The sequence below is a fragment of the Protomyctophum bolini genome (genome assembly GCF_963924005.1).
Source record: "Protomyctophum bolini genome assembly, chromosome: 7".
In the NCBI taxonomy this organism is placed as follows: domain Eukaryota; kingdom Metazoa; phylum Chordata; class Actinopteri; order Myctophiformes; family Myctophidae; genus Protomyctophum; species Protomyctophum bolini.
The window spans coordinates 1,992,339-2,012,553 of record NC_137868.1 but is presented as its reverse complement, the minus strand read 5'-3'; the positions used below and the strand labels follow the sequence as shown (position 1 = coordinate 2,012,553).

Below are 20,215 nucleotides of genomic sequence, written 5' to 3'. Positions count from 1 at the left end.
TCACACCCGTGTGAAGTGAGGGGCGCTCGTATCATTGAAAAATAAACGATGGCTATTTGCTCAGATACTATGCCGAAACATTCTCCATTCATTGTCAATGGGAATGCAATGTTTGTGTAGGACACAAGTTTGTGGACAAAAATAATAATAATAACTAATTGCCCATTCGTATATCGTCAAAGAGGTCAAATAATGTCCGGCATATCGGCCAGATCGATATAAGTAGGGCTGTGGTGACACACTGGGCCCCCAGGGCAGACAGGGGCCCCCAGGGCAGACAGGGTGCTGGTCCTATAATACCTGCTATCTATGACACACTGGGCCCCCAGGGCAGACAGGGTGGTGGTCAGTCTACTGTACCTGCTAGCTATGACACACTGGGCCCCCAGGGCAGACAGGGGCCCCCAGGGCAGACAGGGGCCCCCAGGGCAGACAGGGTGCTGGTCAGTCTACTGTACCTGCTGGCTATGACACACTGGGCCCCCAGGGCAGACAGGGTGGTGGTCATGGCCCGGCCCAGGCCCGTCCCTCCTCCCGTGATGAAGGCCACCTTGTTGTCGAACGTCCCCGGCAGGAGCATGGCGTCCTCGCACGCGGGGAAGAACCGGGCCTGAGGCTGAGGAGAGGCCTCCTTCTGACGCAGAGCTCTGGAGCCGTTACTCACTGCCTGGAGGGGGAGAGAGAGAGAGAGAGACATTACTCACTGCCTGGAGAGAGAGAGAGAGGAGAGAGAGGAGAGGCCTCCTTCTGACGCAGAGCTCTGGAGCCATTACTCACTGCCTGGAGGGGGAGAGAGAGAGAGAGAGAGACATTACTCACTGCCTGGGAGAGAGAGAGAGAGAGAGAGAGAGGAGAGGCCTCCTTCTGACGCAGAGCTCTGGAGCCTTTACTCACTGCCCGGGGAGAGAGAGATAGTTTGATAGTTTGATTGATTGATTGATTGAAGTATTAACAGTTTTCAGAATTACAGTACATTTCAAGCACAACTCAATACAAAGACTGTTAACAGTGAGTGGACGACACCATAAACTAAAGCATTACACTTGTTTACAAGAGGGTCCAGAAACCTTGTACATTTAGAGATGACCAGATAGACACTTCTATATAGCCAAAGAACAGAACAGGAATTCATCATAAAAGGAGGGAAAATAAACATATACAGAGAGGGCAAAGAGGGGTGGGTGGTGGGGATTCAGTTTTGAATTGCAGCCGTCCGTAGGTGCCCTTTGAGAGCGGTTATGGGCGTTCCAAGAAGATTTATTTAAAATTTCGAGGTCAGGCCTAAATGGGTTAATGTTTGTGTAGGACAAAGTATGTTCAAACAGCGACCAAAGGCTGGTCATATAGGAGGGGATAGCACCCCCTCACACACCAACCAAAGGCTGGACATATAGGAGGTGATAGCACCCCCTCACACACCAACCAAAGGCTGGACACATAGGAGGGGATAGCACCCCCTCACACACCAACCAAAGGCTGGACATATAGGAGGGGATAGCGCCCCTCAAAAACAGCACCCTCGTTTATTTTGAATTTGACGGAGTCAACAGTCAGTCGGACTGCTCTGGGACTGACAGGATACCAAACATGGTCCCCTCCTTGTCATGTGACATGTGATTGTCACACTCCTTGTACAGCAACATGCCACAGACAGTAGTAGGGGAAAGGTTGAATGGGACAGTAACATGCCACAGACAGTAGTAGGGGAAAGGTTGAATGGAACAGCGCTTCTCAACTACTATAGGGCAGTGGTTCCCAAATTGACACTCACTAGCCTGCGGACCCCCATTTTAAAAATATATGCCAGGGACCCCCATAAAGAGAAGATTTTTACGGCTCTAGCAGTGATTCTCAACCCGTTTTAATTTCAAGGACCCCCCCCCCCCTCTAGTTTGACCTGCATTAGGCTATGGACCCCCATTCAATGGAATTTCTATCTCTGGGACCCCAAATTATATTGTAAAAATCAATGTTATTTTAACTCTCAGAGTTACAGACCCATAAGGGTCCATTTCGGTTCCAAACTATCATTTAGCCATGGGGACCCCCTGGAACTCCCTCAGGTACCCCTGGGGGTCCCCGGACCACACTTTGGGAACCACTGCAATAGGGGTCCTTGAGGGGGTCCCCATAGACCATTGATAGATAGTTCACCTTTCAACAAGAATGTCTGGTTTGATTGAGTTTTTGCTGTTATTATAAATACAGTACAAGTTTGACTATAATGGATATTATTTGGACCAAAAGATGGACCAAATGTCCAAACCATGTGCAACAATAAAGCATGTTAAAGCAGGAGAATGTCATACTAAAAGGCTTTCTTACCTTTCTTTGTAGTTGTTACGTCCCCACCAAAGAGGTCCAGGTGTTATTTTGTGCAAAAGCTCCTTATTGGCTGTTTCCCCCTACCATAAGCACTACATGAATTGCATTGAATGGAATGGAAATTTAATGGGGCTATGGGGTGTTGTGCTAATTCACTTATTTCCATCGCTCAAAATTATAATTTCTTTGTATATATATCCTTTCTTCATAATGTAAATAATATCCCAAGCGGCACACTTTACTACTTCTTTCGATGGAAATAAGCGAATTAGCATAACACCCCATAGCCCCATTCAATGCAATGCAATTCATTGAGGGCTTATGGTATAGGGAAAATAGCCAATAAGGAGTTTTTGCACACAAAAAAACACCTGGACCTCTTTGGTGGGGACGTAACAACTACAAAGAAAGGTAAGAAAGATAAGAAAGCATTCTAGCAGGGAATTCTCCTTTAATACTTCCTTCCTAGAGATTACAACAATAGTATTATTATAATAATAATCATATCAAACTGGTTGTAAATTTGCATCTAGACTAGAGTATTCTTATAAAAGGTTGAGAGAAGTCATGGTGCACTATTAATATTAACTAGCTATACTGTCTCTCGACACTACAGTGAGCATTTATTAAATAATGCAAATCACCAGTACAATATATAATTCAGACAGAGTACATGCATGTTATTATTATTGTTATGTATATCGACTATTTATTTATTTGACAGGGACAAAGCTCATTAATCAACATCTCAGTTTTCACATCAATGTAAATGGGCCAGAGTTAGCCGAAGCTAAATTTCATCTGTAGTCCCTGTTGGGCAGGCTCTTAAAAAATGAATGAATGATAAAAAAGAAGAACAAAGTGTAGTGTGCCTGCACACAACACCATGCGTTGATGCCATGTGTGCATATGTGCAGGCACCCAACACTACGTCCATACAAAAACACAATACAATACAGATAAAATAAAGACAAAGTGTAGTGTGCCTGCACACAACACCATGCGTTGATGCCATGTGTGCATATTATGTGCAAGCATATATACACACTGCCACTCTGCTGCACGTGATAATATTTGGTATTATTATTATTATTATTATTATGACTTAAGTTAGACTTCTTTAGCTTTATTCAATTCAAAGGGAGCTTTATATTGCCATGAGAAAACAAACGTGTACACTGCCAAAGAAAAGCAAGTGTCAAAAAACAATACAAATAAGTGTGTCTGTTTAAGGAGGAGGAGGAGGAGGAGGTACAGCATTTTGTAAACAGAGATATGTCACATAATGCATTGGTATAAATATACATGTTAAAGGTTATTAAAACTGTTTTGAAACAATTCAATCATCTTCTTCCATCGTCTTACCCTCCTGTGGACGCGGAGAGCCTTCAGAGGTGAAAGTAAATCATATTTTGCAGCAAAACAAACCCTCCCTGCGAGTAGAGACGCCATCTTGGTTCCTACAAACTTCAATCGACCTCTGACCTAGTTTTACTCTGTGGCAAAGAGCAGATCTACAAGCTCACAGCGCGTCGTAGCTGCGACGCGCTGTGAGCCTGTAGATCTGCTCTTTTTCCCTACTCCTTTTTCCCATAGCCCGGAGACACGCTCTCGCTCTGACTCGGGGCTGTGATTGGGTGGTTCGTTGTCTAGAGCGACCGAACGGACCAACCAACAGCGTTCGCACTCGCGGCATCGTCCTCACGGGCTATGGGGTTTTTCCTGCCTACGGGTACGTTCGGAACCACCGCACCGGAGCGCACTCGCCTATTAGTTTGCATTGCACAGTGCGCTCAGTGCGCTATTTCCGAACGAGCCCTTATTTATGGATCCTGCCCTTTTTAAAAGGGGGATGAAACGTTTCTTATTTTGTTCTTTATTTTAGAGACTTGGTCTTTTAAAATGTTGCTTCAAATAATGCCCCTATTTAGTCAATATTCATATCAATTATTTTAAGCCTAGAATCAATCCATTCAGGATGCTGGTGAATCATGAATCGTGAATGAATTATATTATAATACTACACTTAATAAATACCCTTTGTTTAATAGCGGTTTTCATTTTCTTTCTTCACACCTTCAAAGGTTTTTTTATAATTCATTTAAATAAAGTCTGAGTCCCCTTGTTTTTCCCTTTTTGACTTTCTCTATATGATGATTTCCTGTTATTCTGTCTTCTTTTTTTAATATAAAAGTGTATATTTGTACGTCTCTAAATGTTCTGATGAATTGAAAATGGTGGACCCTATATGTTGTAAACAAGTTTAGTGTTTAAAATCAGTTTTGGTATATTGACTTTGGTATATTTGCTTTCTTTTCAAATGTAGGCTATACCCATTCTGCATATACTGGGAAATAAAAATCTCAATCAATCGTGATCGAATCACCAGGATCCTGATCCCTGGATCATGGCTCAATTGATTCTATGCTTAAAATAATGGATATAAATACATGTAATGGCTTAAATCTCTACGGGTGGGGAAAAAATGAACGGAAGACTTTACAGTGGATGACGGAAAACCACGCCCACTGCAATGCTCTATCCATTTTAGTCTGACATAAGTGCGTGCAGCGTGACAGACTGACAGTCAGTCAGATGGTGAAGTGATTTACGCACGGTGGGAACAGTCAGTCATATTGTGAAGTGTTTTACGCTCGGTGGGAACGGTCAGTCAGATTGTGAAGTGTTTTACGCACGGTGGGAACAGTCAGTCAGTGTGGAGTGTTTGTGGGAACAGTCAGTCATATTGTGAAGTGTTTTACGCACGGTGGGAACAGTCAGTCATATTGTAAAGTGTTTTACGCACGGTGGGAACAGTCAGAGGAACAAATCAGCAGTTGTTTGGAGAGAGAAAAGGCAAAATGTCTGATCAGGAACGAGTGAAACTGTGTGACATAGAGACTATACGGCTGTCGACACAGGAACACATGAGGGCGGTGGGAGAGGAGATCTTAACAGCGTGCGGTTTGGGGGAACACCATCGTCAAAGTGACGCTTGTTGTACTAATGTCAGGGTGTTTGTGTTGGAGCGCCTCAGTACGGTGGGAGAGCTCCTGTGCAGCCTCTTCCAGAGAGAGATGGAGACCCTGGAGAGTCTTCTGGAGAGACAAGCCAAGCTTCTGGACCTCATTCTACCGCGAAGCAAACTGCACGTGAGAGCAGGTGTGTTGTTATTTTAAAGTTATACAAATCAATACACTAGTGGTATGCAACCTTTTTTCATGTCTTGTCAAGGTCCATTATTTAATCAGCATTTGAGTCACTGCACCACCATTTGATGACATTTAGCCTCTCACACCCAAAAGTAGAGAATATTTTGTTGGTTTTGCTGGATAAGATATTGTCCACTATATATTCCATGCTGTATTGATGTTGGTATAGGAGAGATAACAGACAAACGTTGATCAAAATAACAATTCTTCGTGTAGACTTCTTGTAAATTAAGTAATGCAAATGTTTAACAATGATTTAACTCTTGAGAGCATAAAATTAAACCAAAAGAAAAGCTATGCATCCCATGTCTATGATGCGGTATAAACATACTTGAATGAATGAATGAATTCATTTTATTTATAGCACCTTTCCAAACATAAAGTTACAAAGTGCTTTACAGACGGGTTTAGAAACAACAATAAAAAAACAACATCAAGAATATCAGAAATAACAAAGCATAGAATCTGAGAATCACATCACACATCAAGGACAAACTAAATAAATATTACACATATACATACACACATAGGCCTACATACATATATATACACACATACATATAAAACTGGATTTGGAAAAGCACTTGACATACAGGTGTGTTTTTAAAAGATGTTTAAAAGCGGGTATCTGTCTCCGCTTGCCTGGGAGCCAATTAAGGGGAGGGCATTCCAGAGCGATGGAGCGCGGGCCACAAAAGCCCGGTTCACCTCGGGTGACATGAAGGTGTGTTATGGGTGGAACTAGAATTACTGGACCCTAACTGGACTCTAACTGGACTGGCCTGAGGCAAGATTTTACCCCTCAACCCAACATCTTTGACCCCTCATATGAAAAGTGTGTGTTTTTTTGGGTTTTTTTGAGTGGTGCAACCACTCCCTTACGGAGCTATGTGTGTGGCTGGCTGGCTGGCTGGCTGGCTGGGTGGGTGGGTGCCTGCCTGGGTAGGAGCACGAAAACAGCACGGTTGTTTTTCACCACCTGTGCACAATCTAACACACACACAAACACACACACGCACGTATTAACTGTATATATAATGATTTAGGGTGTGCCAGTACGGTACAGTGACAGTACGGTACAGTACAGTAGAGGGTAGGCCTACAGTAGAGGGACCCCCACACGGTAACTCTGTCATTTCTCTACTGTTTCGGACGCGGGCGGCTTGCCGGAACCAGGCCGACACCCTGGGTGCGTTCCTGTGGATCTGGAACCCACACACACCCCCCCCCCCCCCTCCCTCCCCCAGGAATCCCCACACAGAGTCGCACCACTCACTTTTTTTCCTTCTCTTTGTGATGTGAAGGAATGTGTTGCCATTGTCTTTCTTGAGGTGATAATGGCTGGCTGTATAATGTATATAAGCCATATAGTTTCATATAGTTTGATAAGCACACTATTTCATTAGAAAGGCCATTCAAACCGGCGTCTATACACTGTCTACAACGGCAATTCAAGGTAACATTCGTTCTTGCATTGAAGAGGAGATTTAACAACGCAATAGCTGTATAAAATAACACTTGGTGTTCCATCCGTCGTCCCCCTTTGTCATTTCATCCTGGAGCCGCCCCTGGCGCGACCTTGCCCCTCAGGGCAACATAGTTGTGTACTGTAGTGTAGTGTGTAGTGTGTATACACACGCCCTCTCAGGCATGTGCAATATGCACCTTAATACATAACAACCCACTGATGAACGTGTCATGATGTTCCTGCATCACTAATGTCATCAGTCATCAGAACACGGTGTTCTGATGGAGGGGAAAGGAACTGGTCGGAATAACGTGTTCCTTCCACGCGCTATACGTCCAACCAGGGAAACTCCCCCCTGTCAGGTGTAAAGGAGCAACTTGGACACTCAGGCATGAAGGAAGCATGAGTTCAAGTCCGTTGCTCTCCCCTTGTCCCCCATATATGGGGACTAGGTTGGTCTCCCCTTGTCCCCCATATATGGGGACTAGGTTGGTCTCCCCTTGTCCCCCATATATGGGGACTAGGTTGGTCTCCCCTTGTCCCCCATATATGGGGACTAGGTTGGTCTCCCCATGTCCCCCATATATGGGGACTAGGTTGGTCTCCCCATGTCCCCCATATATGGGGACTAGGTTGGTCTCCCCATGTCCCCCATATATGGGGACTAGGTTGGCGGAGGGTGTGTAGAGCCCAGGATCACATTGGATGATTGACACAGGGGTGAAAAATGGGTTACAAAATCGTGGGAAAAAAATTATAAAAAAAAAAAAAAAGAACACCATGTTCTGATGTGTTGTTGACAAGCACGCATCATCATCAACAACATTGCGCGCGCGTGCGTGTGCGTGTGTGTGTGTGTGTGTGTGTGTGCGTGTGTGCGTGTGTGTGTCTCATAAGAGAAGAGAACCTGTTAAATTTCAAGGACCCCCAAGTTTGACCTGCATTAGGCTATACGGAACCATCTATAATGGCATTTCCATCTCTGGGACCCCCGATTTATATTGTAAAATCAATGTTAATTTAATTCTGAGAGTGTATAAAATGGAACCAAATGGACCCGTTTGGGTAAACTATAATTATATAATTTAGCTGGGGATCCCCTGGGGGTCCCTGGATCCCCTGGAACTCCCTCAAGGACCCCTGGGGGTCCCCGGACCCCCACTTTGGGAACCACTGCTGGTCTAATCATGTCTTTGACTTTGTTTGCAATCAGTCACACACACACACACACAATTCCATTCAAAGGGCTTTTTTGGCATGAGAAAACACACACACACACACACACACACACACACACACACACACACACACACACACACACACACACACACACACACACACACACACACACACACACACACACACACACACCAATTAATTGTGGTTAGTAACCCAACCCAGTGTCTGTCACCGTTGCATTGTTCTTTTTGCTTTGGCAATGTAAACGTATGTTTTCTCATGCCAATAAAGCCTGTTGAATTGAATTGAATTGAATTGTCTGTCACCGTGTGTGTGTGTGTGTGTGTGGGTGTTCTAACAATGGAACATGTGTTTCTCACCTCCATCGGCATGTGAAGCGTGTCCTCGCCAGGCAGGTATGTCGTGCGGTCGGTCTTTGGTACAAAAGGAACATCGCGTGCAGTGGGATGGAATGTGGTTCTCCTGCATCGTGGGAAGCACTGCTTCTCAAACGCTTTCGTGTCGACCTCAGAGGCCCCTGGATGAACTCGGGCGCCGCCTTGCTGCGCCTTCTTCCTCCGTATACTACAACCCGAGTCTCCCCACCTTAAAACCCCTTGTCTGCCACCTGGTGGCGGCAGAAGGTATAGTTAAACAATTTGAAAAATTCGAAACTGGCCCCTGTAAAAATAAATAAATCTGAGTCGTCGTCGTCCCCCCCACCCCACTCCCTTTTCCCCCTCACTGTATATTTTTCTTTTCCCTTTTTTACCTCCTTTTATGATGATTTTCCTGTTTTTGAGGTTATATAGAGTTTGTTTTTCAACGATGTTTGTTTAAGAAAACGCCATAGACGATAAAGAGAAATGTAATGTTTGTTTAAGAAAAGGTGACATTGTCTCGAACTGCTTCCCTCCAGGGACGGATTAACCCCCACGAGGGCCCCTGGGCCGGTACGTTTTGCAGGGCCCCCATAGCACGTGTGCGCGCCACATTTTCGTGACTTTCTGTGTTTTTATCATCTTTTTTACCAAAATTAAACTCAATCAATGGCCAATGAAGGTCCCCAGGAGCCCTTTTCAGGCCGTCAAATATATTACCGCGCAGTCCAGTTTCTCTGAAGGGCCCCTGACAACCAAGGGCCCCTGGGCCATGGCCCCACTGGCCCAATGGGTCATTTGTCCCTGCTTCCCTCTGGTAGACAAGCTAATCCTATTTTCTTTTTTAATTCCTTCATACCAAATGCAATTAAGGCACTAAATGATACCATGTCTCGCTAGATTTGTTGTTTTTAAAATGTATCTGCCACTGTTTGTCCTGCACTTTTTTGCCATCAGAAAATAATTGTGTAAATGTTGTTGCTGTTGTTGTTGTAACTGTTTAGTTTTTTTTTACTGTTGAGACCGAAGACAAATTTCCAGACGTGGACAATAAATTAAACTAACTAACTAACATAAAGACAAATGTAATGTTTGTTTTGAGGACTTAAACAAACATTAGCACACGTTGCTTAAAGGTATATTCAGTGATTTCACTTAATTCAAATATCACTTATTGTTTTGTTTTGTTGTGATAATCCTCTCTACTATAGAGTGTGCTGACCATATAAGGAGTTCCTCCCTGTCCCCAGTTAACCCCTGGGGGTAAAAAAAACCCTTAGTTTTCGTTTTTGGCTCTCTATCCTGATTGGATGAAAGGCTTTGCTGAATATACCTTTAAACAAACATTATTAAACATGCCTTTGGACGCCTCCTCCTGGTGGCTGAGAGTACCACATCCGAACCTCGGGTGGATGACGATCACCAAGGACAGCGCTCGCAGTTACAGAGATATGAGGCAAATAATAGAATGGGGGCCGTGTGCAAAAAATCCTGGTGCTGGGGGTGACCATTGGCAACCGGCAACCAATGGTCAAAAGGTGATTTTTTTTTTGGCGTATTTGGTGTAAAGCTTTCAGTACGAACATGTTCACACTTAGCAGATAATGAGTTTAGGTACGAACATGTTCACACTTAGCAGATAATGAGTTTAGGTACGAACATGTTCACACTTAGCAGATAATGAGTTTAGGTACGAACATGTTCACACTTAGCAGATAATGAGTTTAGGTACGAACATGTTCACACTTAGCAGATAATGAGTTTAGGTACGAACATGTTCACACTTATCAGATAATGAGTTTAGGTACGAACATGTTCACACTTAGCAGATAATGAGTTTAGGTACGAACATGTTCACACTTAGCAGATAATGAGTTTAGGTACGAACATGTTCACACTTAGCAGATAATGAGTTTAGGTACGAACATGTTCACACTTAGCAGATAATGAGTTTAGGTACGAACATGTTCACACTTATAACGATTACAATAATGACAATTAAATAAACCAATTATAGCAAAATGAGGGAGGTGGTGGGTCAGTTCAGAATAAGAATCACTAAACAAATCGGCAAATAAGCTTAAACTGTGATTTATTAAATCAAAAGAAAATCAAGTGCTCTATCACATAATGTTCACTTAATCAGATCAAAATTAAATAAAACTCAAACGGTAGCACTGTCCAAACTAAACTCAAAGTGTCCAAAACTAAACTCAAGTGTCTAAAAATAACGCAAATCCAAACCAGTAGAGTGTGGCCAGTCTCCTCTGGCCACTGTTAAACTCCTTGGAAAAGTCTGGTCAAATATCCAATATCCACACTCCAGGAAAGGAAGAAGTTCTCTAAATCCAGAGGTATAATCCAAATTCAAGGGAATAATCCAAATTCAAGGGAATAATCCAAAAGGGAAAGAATGGCAAGACATGGGAAATATTCCTCTTGCCCACAGCAGCAGCCTGTCTGTCTCCCTGCTCCTTCACTCTGCACTGCCTGAGTCAAACTCCCCCAGGTGCTCCAAACATTGTGATTGCCCATCAACCCCATCAGCCAGGTGAGCTGTGGGCGGGGCTTCACAATCCCTGCCTGTTGCCATAGCAACCCATGTATCCAACTGGTTTAGTGGCATATAGTCCAGCAGATAACTAGAAACATTTCATAGCGCAACGGATTGGTAGAAAATCATAAAATACATGAAAAAATTGTGCATAGCAAACAAAAAATGCATGGAACCAATGTGACTCTGGGCACAGATGTTACACACTTAGCAGATAATGAGTTTAGGTACAAACATGTTCACACTTAGCAGATAATGAGTTTAGGTACAAACATGTTCACACTTAGCAGATAATGAGTTTAGGTACGAACATGTCCACACTTAAAACAATGAGTTCATACTCAGATCGATCAAGTTTTCAGCTGGCTGCTGTGTGCACATTTGCTACAGTGGCAAAAAAAGGCAAAAATGTAACAAATGTCAAAACTTTAAGTAGCATGTGACATGTCAAACTAGAGGGGTTTCATGATTCTGAATCCATTCCAAGCATTAGTTTTGCACAAAAATCACTCCTTGGGCCAAAAATGTTTAAACCAATCAGCTCAGGAGAGTTCAGAAATCTCCATGTACGGGCAAAGCGTTTCAACCAATCAGCGTACGAGAGCTTGGGGATCTCCATTATATAACATTAATCTCATCCTAAGCAGTGCAGAGTAGGAAGCAAACAGAAACGTAATGGCGGTGAACCGGTGCTTAGCGTTCTTACTCCTGTTTCTCGGGGCTCTGCTGCCGTACCCCGCGGCAGCGGCTGAACTCAGCGGGCCGAAGAAGAAGCCATTTGAGACCACCGCGGGACCCCTGCTCAGGTTTCAGTTCTGCATCTCCTGAGGGTACAGGCGGGTGTTCGAGGAGTACGCGCAGGTCCTGACCCGGCGCTACCCGGACCTCCGCATCGAGGGCGACAACTACCCGCCTCCGCCCGTCTACCAGAACGTCGCCTCCTTCCTGTCCGCGTGCAAGCTGCTGCTGATCGGCCTGATCCTCGCCGGCAGGGACCCGTTCGTCCTCCTCCGCGGCCCGCGGGACCCCGCCGCCGCCGCCGCGGGAGGCGGGGTCTGGGCCTGGGGCCAGGAGAACAAGATGTACGCCTGCGCCATGGCGTTCCTCCTCGGCAACGTGATAGAAGGCCAGCTGTTGTCCACGGGAGCCTTCGAGGTCACGCTGGACGACGTGCCGGTGTGGTCCAAGCTGCGGTCGGGCCTCCTGCCCTCCGTGCAGCAGCTGGTGCACATCCTGGAGAACGAGAGGAGCGTGAACACGGCGGCGGCGCTCTACACCCGACACTGAGCGCCCCGGAGGCCGTCGGGGGGACTGCAGGGCAAAGTGATATTTATGAAGGTCTGCGCCGAAGGCAGCTACAGTCTGCTGGCTCAGACTGGATGTCCCATCACTCCTCACCCGTTGGTCCCTTAAGGAGTAGGAAGGTGCAATCGACCCCGCTCGCTTTTACCTCCCGAGCCACGCCGGCTCCTCCTCCTGGCTGGGAGTGGAAATGTCCTCGAGCAACTGACACTGAACCCCTTTCCCCGTCTGCTCCCCGTGAGCGGATTGGTGGTTGGCGCAGCCTATCAGACGGCTCAGAATCGAGGAATGATAGAAAGACATACCGAGGCCTCTGTGATCATTTATAGAGGTCTCTGGAGGCGCTGCAACTTAGATCTGCCTCCAGATGCAGCAGGGTCCTTTATTTTGAAACCCCTCCCAACGAACAACAACAACCCTGGAAGCAAAATCGCCTAAAGCTAATGTGGCCGAGTGTCATTTGAAAAGCGAGGAAGCGATGGTTTTAGCAACGAGCGGCTAACGTGGACGTTGGTCAAACACCTCAATCTGAGAAAGGATTCAGGGGGGAAAAAGCGTCTTAAGATCACACTGTTATTACAGGAGTCTATGGCAGCGACCATCTTGGTCAGGGTTACCTAGGAGTCTATGGCAGCGGCCATCTTGGTCAGGGTTACATAGGAGTCTATGGCAGCGGCCATCTTGGTCAGGGTTACATAGGAGTCTATGGCAGCGGCCATCTTGGTCAGGGTTACATAGGAGTCTATGTCAGCGGCCATCTTGGTCAGGCCACCGAGGAGTCTATGGCAGCGGCCATCTTGGTAAGGGCATCTAGGAGTCTATGTCAGCAGACATCTTGGTCAGGGTTACATAGGAGTCTATGGCAGCGGCCATCTTGGTCAGGCCACCGAGGAGTCTATGTCAGCGGCCATCTTGGTCAGGGTTACATAGGAGTCTATGGCAGCGGCCATCTTGGTCAGGCCACCGAGGAGTCTATGTCAGCGGCCATCTTGGTCAGGGTTACATAGGAGTCTATGGCAGTGACCATCTTGGTCAGGGTTACCTAGGAGTCTATGGCAGCGGCCATCTTGGTCAGGGTTACATAGGAGTCTATGGCAGCGGCCATCTTGGTCAGGCCACCGAGGAGTCTATGTCAGCGGCCATCTTGGTCAGGGTTACCTAGGAGTCTATGGCAGCGGCCATCTTGGTCAGGGCATCTAGGAGTCTATGGCAGCGGCCATCTTGGTCAGGGTTACCTAGGAGTCTATGGCAGCGGCCATCTTGGTCAGGGTTACATAGGAGTCTATGGCAGCGGCCATCTTGGTCAGGGTTACCTAGGAGTCTATGGCAGCGGCCATCTTGGTCAGGGTTACCTAGGAGTCTATGACAGCGGCCATCTTGGTCAGGGTTACATAGGAGTCTATGGCAGCGGCCATCTTGGTCAGGGTTACATAGGAGTCTATGTCAGCGGCCATCTTGGTCAGGCCACCGAGGAGTCTATGGCAGCGGCCTTCTTGGTCAGGGCATCTAGGAGTCTATGGCAGCGGCCATCTTGGTCAGGGTTACATAGGAGTCTATGGCAGCGGCCATCTTGGTCAGGGTTACCTAGGAGTCTATGGCAGCGGCCATCTTGGTCAGGGCATCTAGGAGTCTATGGCAGCGGCCATCTTGGTCAGGGTTACCTAGGTGTCTATGGCAGCGGCCATCTTGGTCAGGGTTACCTAGGAGTCTATGGCAGCGGCCATCTTGGTCAGGGTTACCTAGGTGTCTATGGAAGCGGCCATCTTGGTTGGGGCACCTAGGCCGAGCCACGTGTTGCCTAGCAACAGGGACGCTGCTAGACGGTGGATATCAGCGTGACCATTCCATTCTGAATCAATAACAATATTTAAAAAAAAAGACTTAAAAAGACGATGCTGGTGCCGAGCGCCATCAGGAGAAACCGCCATCTAATACACACAGCTCTGGAAAAGTACTCACATTTTTGAGTGGTGTGCTCAGCTGATTGGCTGAGCACGGCATGTGATGTGTACATCAGTGGTTCCCAAAGCTAAATGATAGTCCAAATGGACCCTGATGGGCTTGTAACTCAAATGGACACCAACGGGTCCATTTGTAGGTTCCATTTGTACAGTATTAAATTAACATAGATTTTTTAGCAATATCCCAGAGGGTCCCATTGATATAAATGCCATTGAATGGGGGTCCTTCACTAATGCATGTCAAACCGGGGGTCCTTGAAATTAAACGGGTTGAGAATCACTGCGAGAGGCGAGCCATACAAATATTCTCTTATGGGGGTCCCTCATGGTATATCTCTTCAAATGGGGGTCCGCGGGCTAACGAGCATCAATTTGGAGGTCCTTGACATGAAAACGTTTGGGAACCACTGGTGTACGGTATGATGATGTATGATGAGCGCCGCTCACTTCACACAAGTGTGGTCTTGAAAGTATAAATACTGTAAAGTATTTATAACGCTCCGTTATATAAGCAGAAGTCCAAAATAGTACAAAATGCACTCGGGTAAAAGTACAAAAGTATTGGCATCAAAATGGAATGGAATGAACTTCCCATCGCAGGCAGAACTGCAGACTCACTCCCAAACTTCCGCCGTCGTCTGAGAACCCGCCTCTTCAGACTCCATCATGGCCCGTAGCACTTGCCGCAAATTAAGGCTCAACTTATGTCACTTAGATATCATTTTATGTAGACATAGCACTATACAGTATAATATGGATAGTTTCATTATATAAGATATTCCACCCTTACGTTCTTAGCTTATGTATGATTCATGATAACTATTTTTTTTGTAAATGATGTATCGCCATGTTTTTGTTCTTGCTTAAGTTGCTGGATTGACCAGACCAGCCTTGTGGTTAGAGTGTCCGCCCTGAGACTGGGAGGTCGGGGGTTTGATTCCCCGGCCGGGTCACATACCAAAGACTGTAAAAATGAGACCCAATGCCTCCCTGCTTGGCACTCAGCATCAATGGGTTGGATTGGGAGTCAAATCAACAGCACACGCTCAGCGCTCCAAGAGATGGGTCGAGTGCGGAGAACACATTTCACTGCAGTAACGTGTGTGACCAATCGTACAACTTTGACTTTAAGAGGGTCTGATAAATGCCTAAATTGTAAAATATAGTTAAAGTACCTAAAGTAAAGTTCAAACATTTCATGAATTCCTCTCGTGTTCTCTTCCGTCTAGAGTCCCTGCACCTTCCAGCGAATAGAGATGTTCCCCTTGAACAGCAGCAAAGTAGGTCCAGTCCCGTCCAGGAGGAACCAGAGCATCCACAGATTAAAGAGGAACAATTTACAATTTACAATTTAGGCATTTAGCAGACGCTCTTAATCCAGAGCGACTTACATTAAGCAAGAACAAAAGCATGGGAATACATCACATAAAAACATTCATCATGAAACATGCGTAAGCTAAGAAAGTAACAGTGGAATATCTATATAATGAAATTTATACGTATAAACTTTACATATATACTACTATGCTATACATATGTACTATGGCGTGCTATGACTATATACAATGCAATTCTAGTGCTGTCTACATAACATGCTATAAGTCTGTTTCAAATGCTATCTAAGTCTACAGAAGTGCTATCTAGGGTAGAGTAAGTGCTATGGGCCATGATGGAGTCTGAAAAGGTGGGTTTTCAGACTACGGCGGAAGATTGGGAGTGATGCTGCAGTTCTGACTGCCATGGGAAGTGCATTCCACAGTTTTGGAGCCAGAAGGGAGAAGAGTTTGGGACGTGTGGAGCGTTGTCCCGGCGTTTTTAGTGAGGGTACTTCCAGCTTCCCTGCGTTAGCTGATCTGAGTGCGCGGGAGGGTTTGTAGGGTTCAATCATACTTGCAAGATATGGGGGAGCCATACCTTTGGTTGCTTTGAATGCCAGCATCAGAGTTTTGTATTCTGTGCGGGCAGCGACCGGGAGCCAGTGGAGGGAGCGAAGCAGGGGGGAGACATGTGAGAATTTTGGCTGGTTGAAGACCAAGCGAGCTGCGGCATTTTGGATCAGCTGGAGAGGCTTAAGTGCACATGCTGGTAGGCCAGTAAGGAGGGAGTTACAATAGTCAAGTTTTGACAAGACTGTTGTCTGGATTAGAAGCTGGGCTGATTCCTGGGTGAGGAACGGTCTAATTCGTCGTATGTTATAGAGTGTGAACCTACAGGATCGAGTGACAGCTGTGATGTGAGCTTTGAACGAGAGCTGACTGTCCAGGACAACACCAAGATTCCTGGCTGTTGGGACAGACGTTACCAGGGCGTTGTCTACGGAACTACTTTCAAGGCCAGAGGAGGCTGAAGGGTCAACGTTTACACTGCTAGCAGTGAAAAGTGAATGTGATGATGGAAACAGAGAGACAGAGTCTGTAGCCGGCACCTCCACTCAACACTTGAAAACACAAGCCGATGTAGAGGACTGCAGAGCATCACGAGCAACTAGTGACGACCAGGTCCTCTCCTCACACCGCTCTGGATCCGACACTGAAGACAGTGACGAGTGGGAGAAGACCGGGGAAGGTCCGTCAGATTCGAACACGCCGACATCACACAAGACACAACTTGTGCAAGGACAAAGATTTGCATTGGCCGCCGAGTTGTCCCAGGACGTCCTGAAAACATCTCACGCAGAGGAGAACATGTTTACTTGTACAGAGTGCGGCAAAATGTTCAACCAGGAAGCAGATCTGGAGAAACACAAAAAGACTCATACAGGGTTAAAACCCTTTAGGTGTACAATCTGTGACAAATGTTTTAGTCACAAGGGGACTCTAGATAAACACACAATGATCCACACAGGGGAAAAGCCCTTTATGTGTACAGTCTGTGGTAAACGCTGTAGTTCCTTGGGTCAGCTGAAAACACACATGATGATCCACACAGGGGAAAAGCCCTATATTTGTACGGTTTGTGGTAAAGCCTTTGGCCCAAAAAATAATCTAAAATTACACATGACGATTCACACAGGGGAAAAGCTTTATACATGTATGGTTTGTGGCAAAGATTGTAATCACTCGGGCCATCTGAAAACACACATGAGGACTCATACTGGGGAGAAACCCTATCCTTGCACAGTTTGTGATAAAAGATACACTCAAGGTAATGCTCTGAAGAGGCACATGACTATTCATACGGGGGAAAAGCTTTACACATGTATGTTTTGTGGCAAAGGTTTTAATCACTCAGGCCATCTGAAAACACACATGAGGACTCATACTGGGGAGAAACCCTATCCTTGCACAGTTTGTGATAAAAGATTCACTCAAGGTAATGGTCTGAAGAGGCACATGGAGACTCATACAGCCGAACAAAACTGTACTTGTACCGTTTGTGATCAAAGCTTCAGTCGAAGTGACGATCTGAAGGTGCATCTGATGACTCATGCAGAGGGAAAGACCCTTTAGCTGCAGGTCAAAAAGAATATATGTGATAATATATGTGATAACTCCCCCTGTCTTGTCTTTTCTTAACTCTCAAATTAGCTACAAATGTGTGATAAACATGACCCTTTCAAATAAACAGTGTCTGTGTTCATTATCATTGGAGTAATTGTGTTGTTTTAAAAGTCATTGCTACAGGTCCTTTGTGCTACTATATTATCGTTACAGAAACAGCAGGTTTCGATCCCCGGCCGGGTCTAATTGTACGACTTTGAGCATCTGATAAATGCCTAAATTGTATAATTGAAATTGTAAAATATACTTAAAGTACCAAAAGTAAAGTTCAAACATTTCATGAATTCCTCTTGTGTTCTCTTCCGTCTAGAGTCCCTGCACCTCCCAGCGTATAAAGATGTTCCCCTTGAACAGCAGCAGAGGAGGTCCAGTCCGGTGCAGGAGGAACCAGAGCATCCACAGATTAAAGAAGAACAGGAGGAACCAGAGCATCCACAGATTAAAGAAGAACAAGAGGAACCAGAGCATCCACAGATTAAAGATGAACAGGAGGAACCACAGCATCCACAGATTAAAGAGGAACAGGAGGAACCAGAGCATCCACAGATTAAAGAGGAACCAGAGCATCCACAGATTAAAGAAGAACAAGAGGAACCAGAGCATCCACAGATTAAAGAGGAACAGGAGGAACTACTTTCAAGGCCAGAGGAGGCTGATGGGTCAACGTTTACACTGCTAGCAGTGAAAAGTGAATGTGATGATGGAAACAGAGAGACAGAGCCTGCAGCGGGCACCTCCACTCAACACATGAAAACACAAGCCGATGTAGAGGACTGCAGAGCATCACGAGCAACTAGTGACGACCAGGTCCTCTCCTCACACCGCTCTGGATCCGACACTGAAGACAGTGACGAGTGGGAGAAGACCGGGGAAGGTCCGTCAGATTCGAACACGCCGACATCACACAAGACACAACTTGTGCAAGGACAAAGATTTGCATTGGCCGCCGAGTTGTCCCAGGACGTCCTGAAAACATCTCACGCAGAGGAGAACATGTTTACTTGTACAGAGTGCGGCAAAATGTTCAACCAGGAAGCAGATCTGGAGCAACACACAAAGATCCATAGAGGGTTAAAACCCTTTCCGTGTACATTGTGTGACAAAGGCTTTAGTCAAAAGGCCGGTCTAAAGAAACACGCACTGATAAAACACCCCATGCTTCATGCAGGGGAGGAACAGAAGAGGCACGAACAGACGAGAGTGTTCGCTTGTATAGAGTGTGGCAAAGTATTTAATCTGAGGGCAAATCTTAAACAACACAAAAAGACTCATACAGGGTTAAAACCCTTCAGGTGTACAATCTGTGACAAATGTTTTAGTCACAAGGGGACTCTAGATAAACACACAATGATCCACACGGGGGAAAAGCCCTTTATGTGTACAGTCTGTGGCAAACGCTGTAGTCGCTTGGGTCACCTAAAAACACACATGATGATCCACACAGGGGAAAAGCCCTATATTTGTACGGTTTGTGGTGAAGGCTTTTGCCAAACAAATAATCTAAAAGTACACGCGATGATTCATACGGGGGAAAAGCTTTATACATGTATCGTTTGTGGCAAAGGTTGTAATCACTCGGGCCATCTGAAAACACACATGAGGACTCATACTGGGGAGAAACCCTATCCTTGCACAGTTTGTGATAAAAGATACACTCAAGGTAATAGTCTGAAGAAGCACATGGAGACTCATACAGCCGAACAAAACTGTACTTGTACCGTTTGTGATCAAAGCTTCAGTCGAAGTGACGATCTGAAGGTGCATCTGATGACTCATGCAGAGGGAAAGACCCTTTAGCTGCAGGTCAAAAAGAATATATGTGATAATATATGTGATAACTCCCCCTGTCTTGTCTTTTCTTAACTCTCAAATTAGCTACAAATGTGTGATAAATGTGATATCAACATGACCATTTCAAATAAACAGTGTCTGTGTTCATTATCATTGGAGTAATTGTGTTGTTTTAAAAGTCATTGCTACAGGTCCTTTGTGCTACTATATTATCGTTACAGAAACAGCAGGTTTCGATCCCCGGCCGGGTCTAATTGTACGACTTTGATCATCTGATAAATGCCTAAATTGTATAATTGAAATTGTAAAATATACCTAAAGTACCAAAAGTAAAGTTCAAACATTTCATGAATTCCTCTCGTGTTCTCTTCCGTCTAGAGTCCCTGCACCTCCCAGCGTATAAAGATGTTCCCCTTGAACAGCAGCAGAGGAGGTCCAGTCCGGTGCAGGAGGAACCAGAGCATCCACAGATTAAAGAAGAACAGGAGGAACCAGAGCATCCACAGATTAAAGAAGAACAAGAGGAACCAGAGCATCCACAGA

At 45.5% G+C, this 20,215-nt stretch overlaps 2 protein-coding genes and 1 pseudogene across 4 annotated transcripts in view; 2 read left to right on the top strand and 1 right to left on the bottom strand.

The window, feature by feature from the left end:
• Window positions 1-3,791, bottom strand: part of decr1 (2,4-dienoyl CoA reductase 1, mitochondrial) — a 32,741-nt gene extending 28,950 nt beyond the window's left edge. For both annotated transcript variants that reach the window (XR_013964440.1, XM_080769148.1), the window contains exons 1-2: window positions 3,691-3,791; window positions 459-667 (exon numbers count right to left, since the gene is read on the bottom strand). Coding sequence is in view for 1 of the 2 variants with exons in the window: in XM_080769148.1 (XP_080625274.1) it covers window positions 459-667; window positions 3,691-3,777 (296 nt within the window). In the remaining variant the exon portion in view is untranslated. The remainder of the gene's footprint in view (window positions 1-458; window positions 668-3,690) is intronic.
• A 1,177-nt stretch (window positions 3,792-4,968) lies between these two features.
• Window positions 4,969-20,075, top strand: LOC308317886 (uncharacterized protein; the record flags this gene model as incomplete). Its single annotated transcript, XM_080767235.1, has 3 exons — window positions 4,969-5,487; window positions 18,192-18,345; window positions 20,051-20,075. The coding sequence occupies exons 1-3, from the start codon at window positions 5,187-5,189 to the stop codon at window positions 20,073-20,075; spliced, it is 480 nt and encodes a 159-aa protein (XP_080623361.1). The 5' UTR covers window positions 4,969-5,186.
• On the top strand, window positions 11,794-12,405 carry LOC308317887 (thioredoxin reductase-like selenoprotein T; annotated as a pseudogene). The gene has a single exon. The product of its transcript is annotated as a thioredoxin reductase-like selenoprotein T (transcript).
• Window positions 20,076-20,215: the final 140 nt, after the last annotated feature.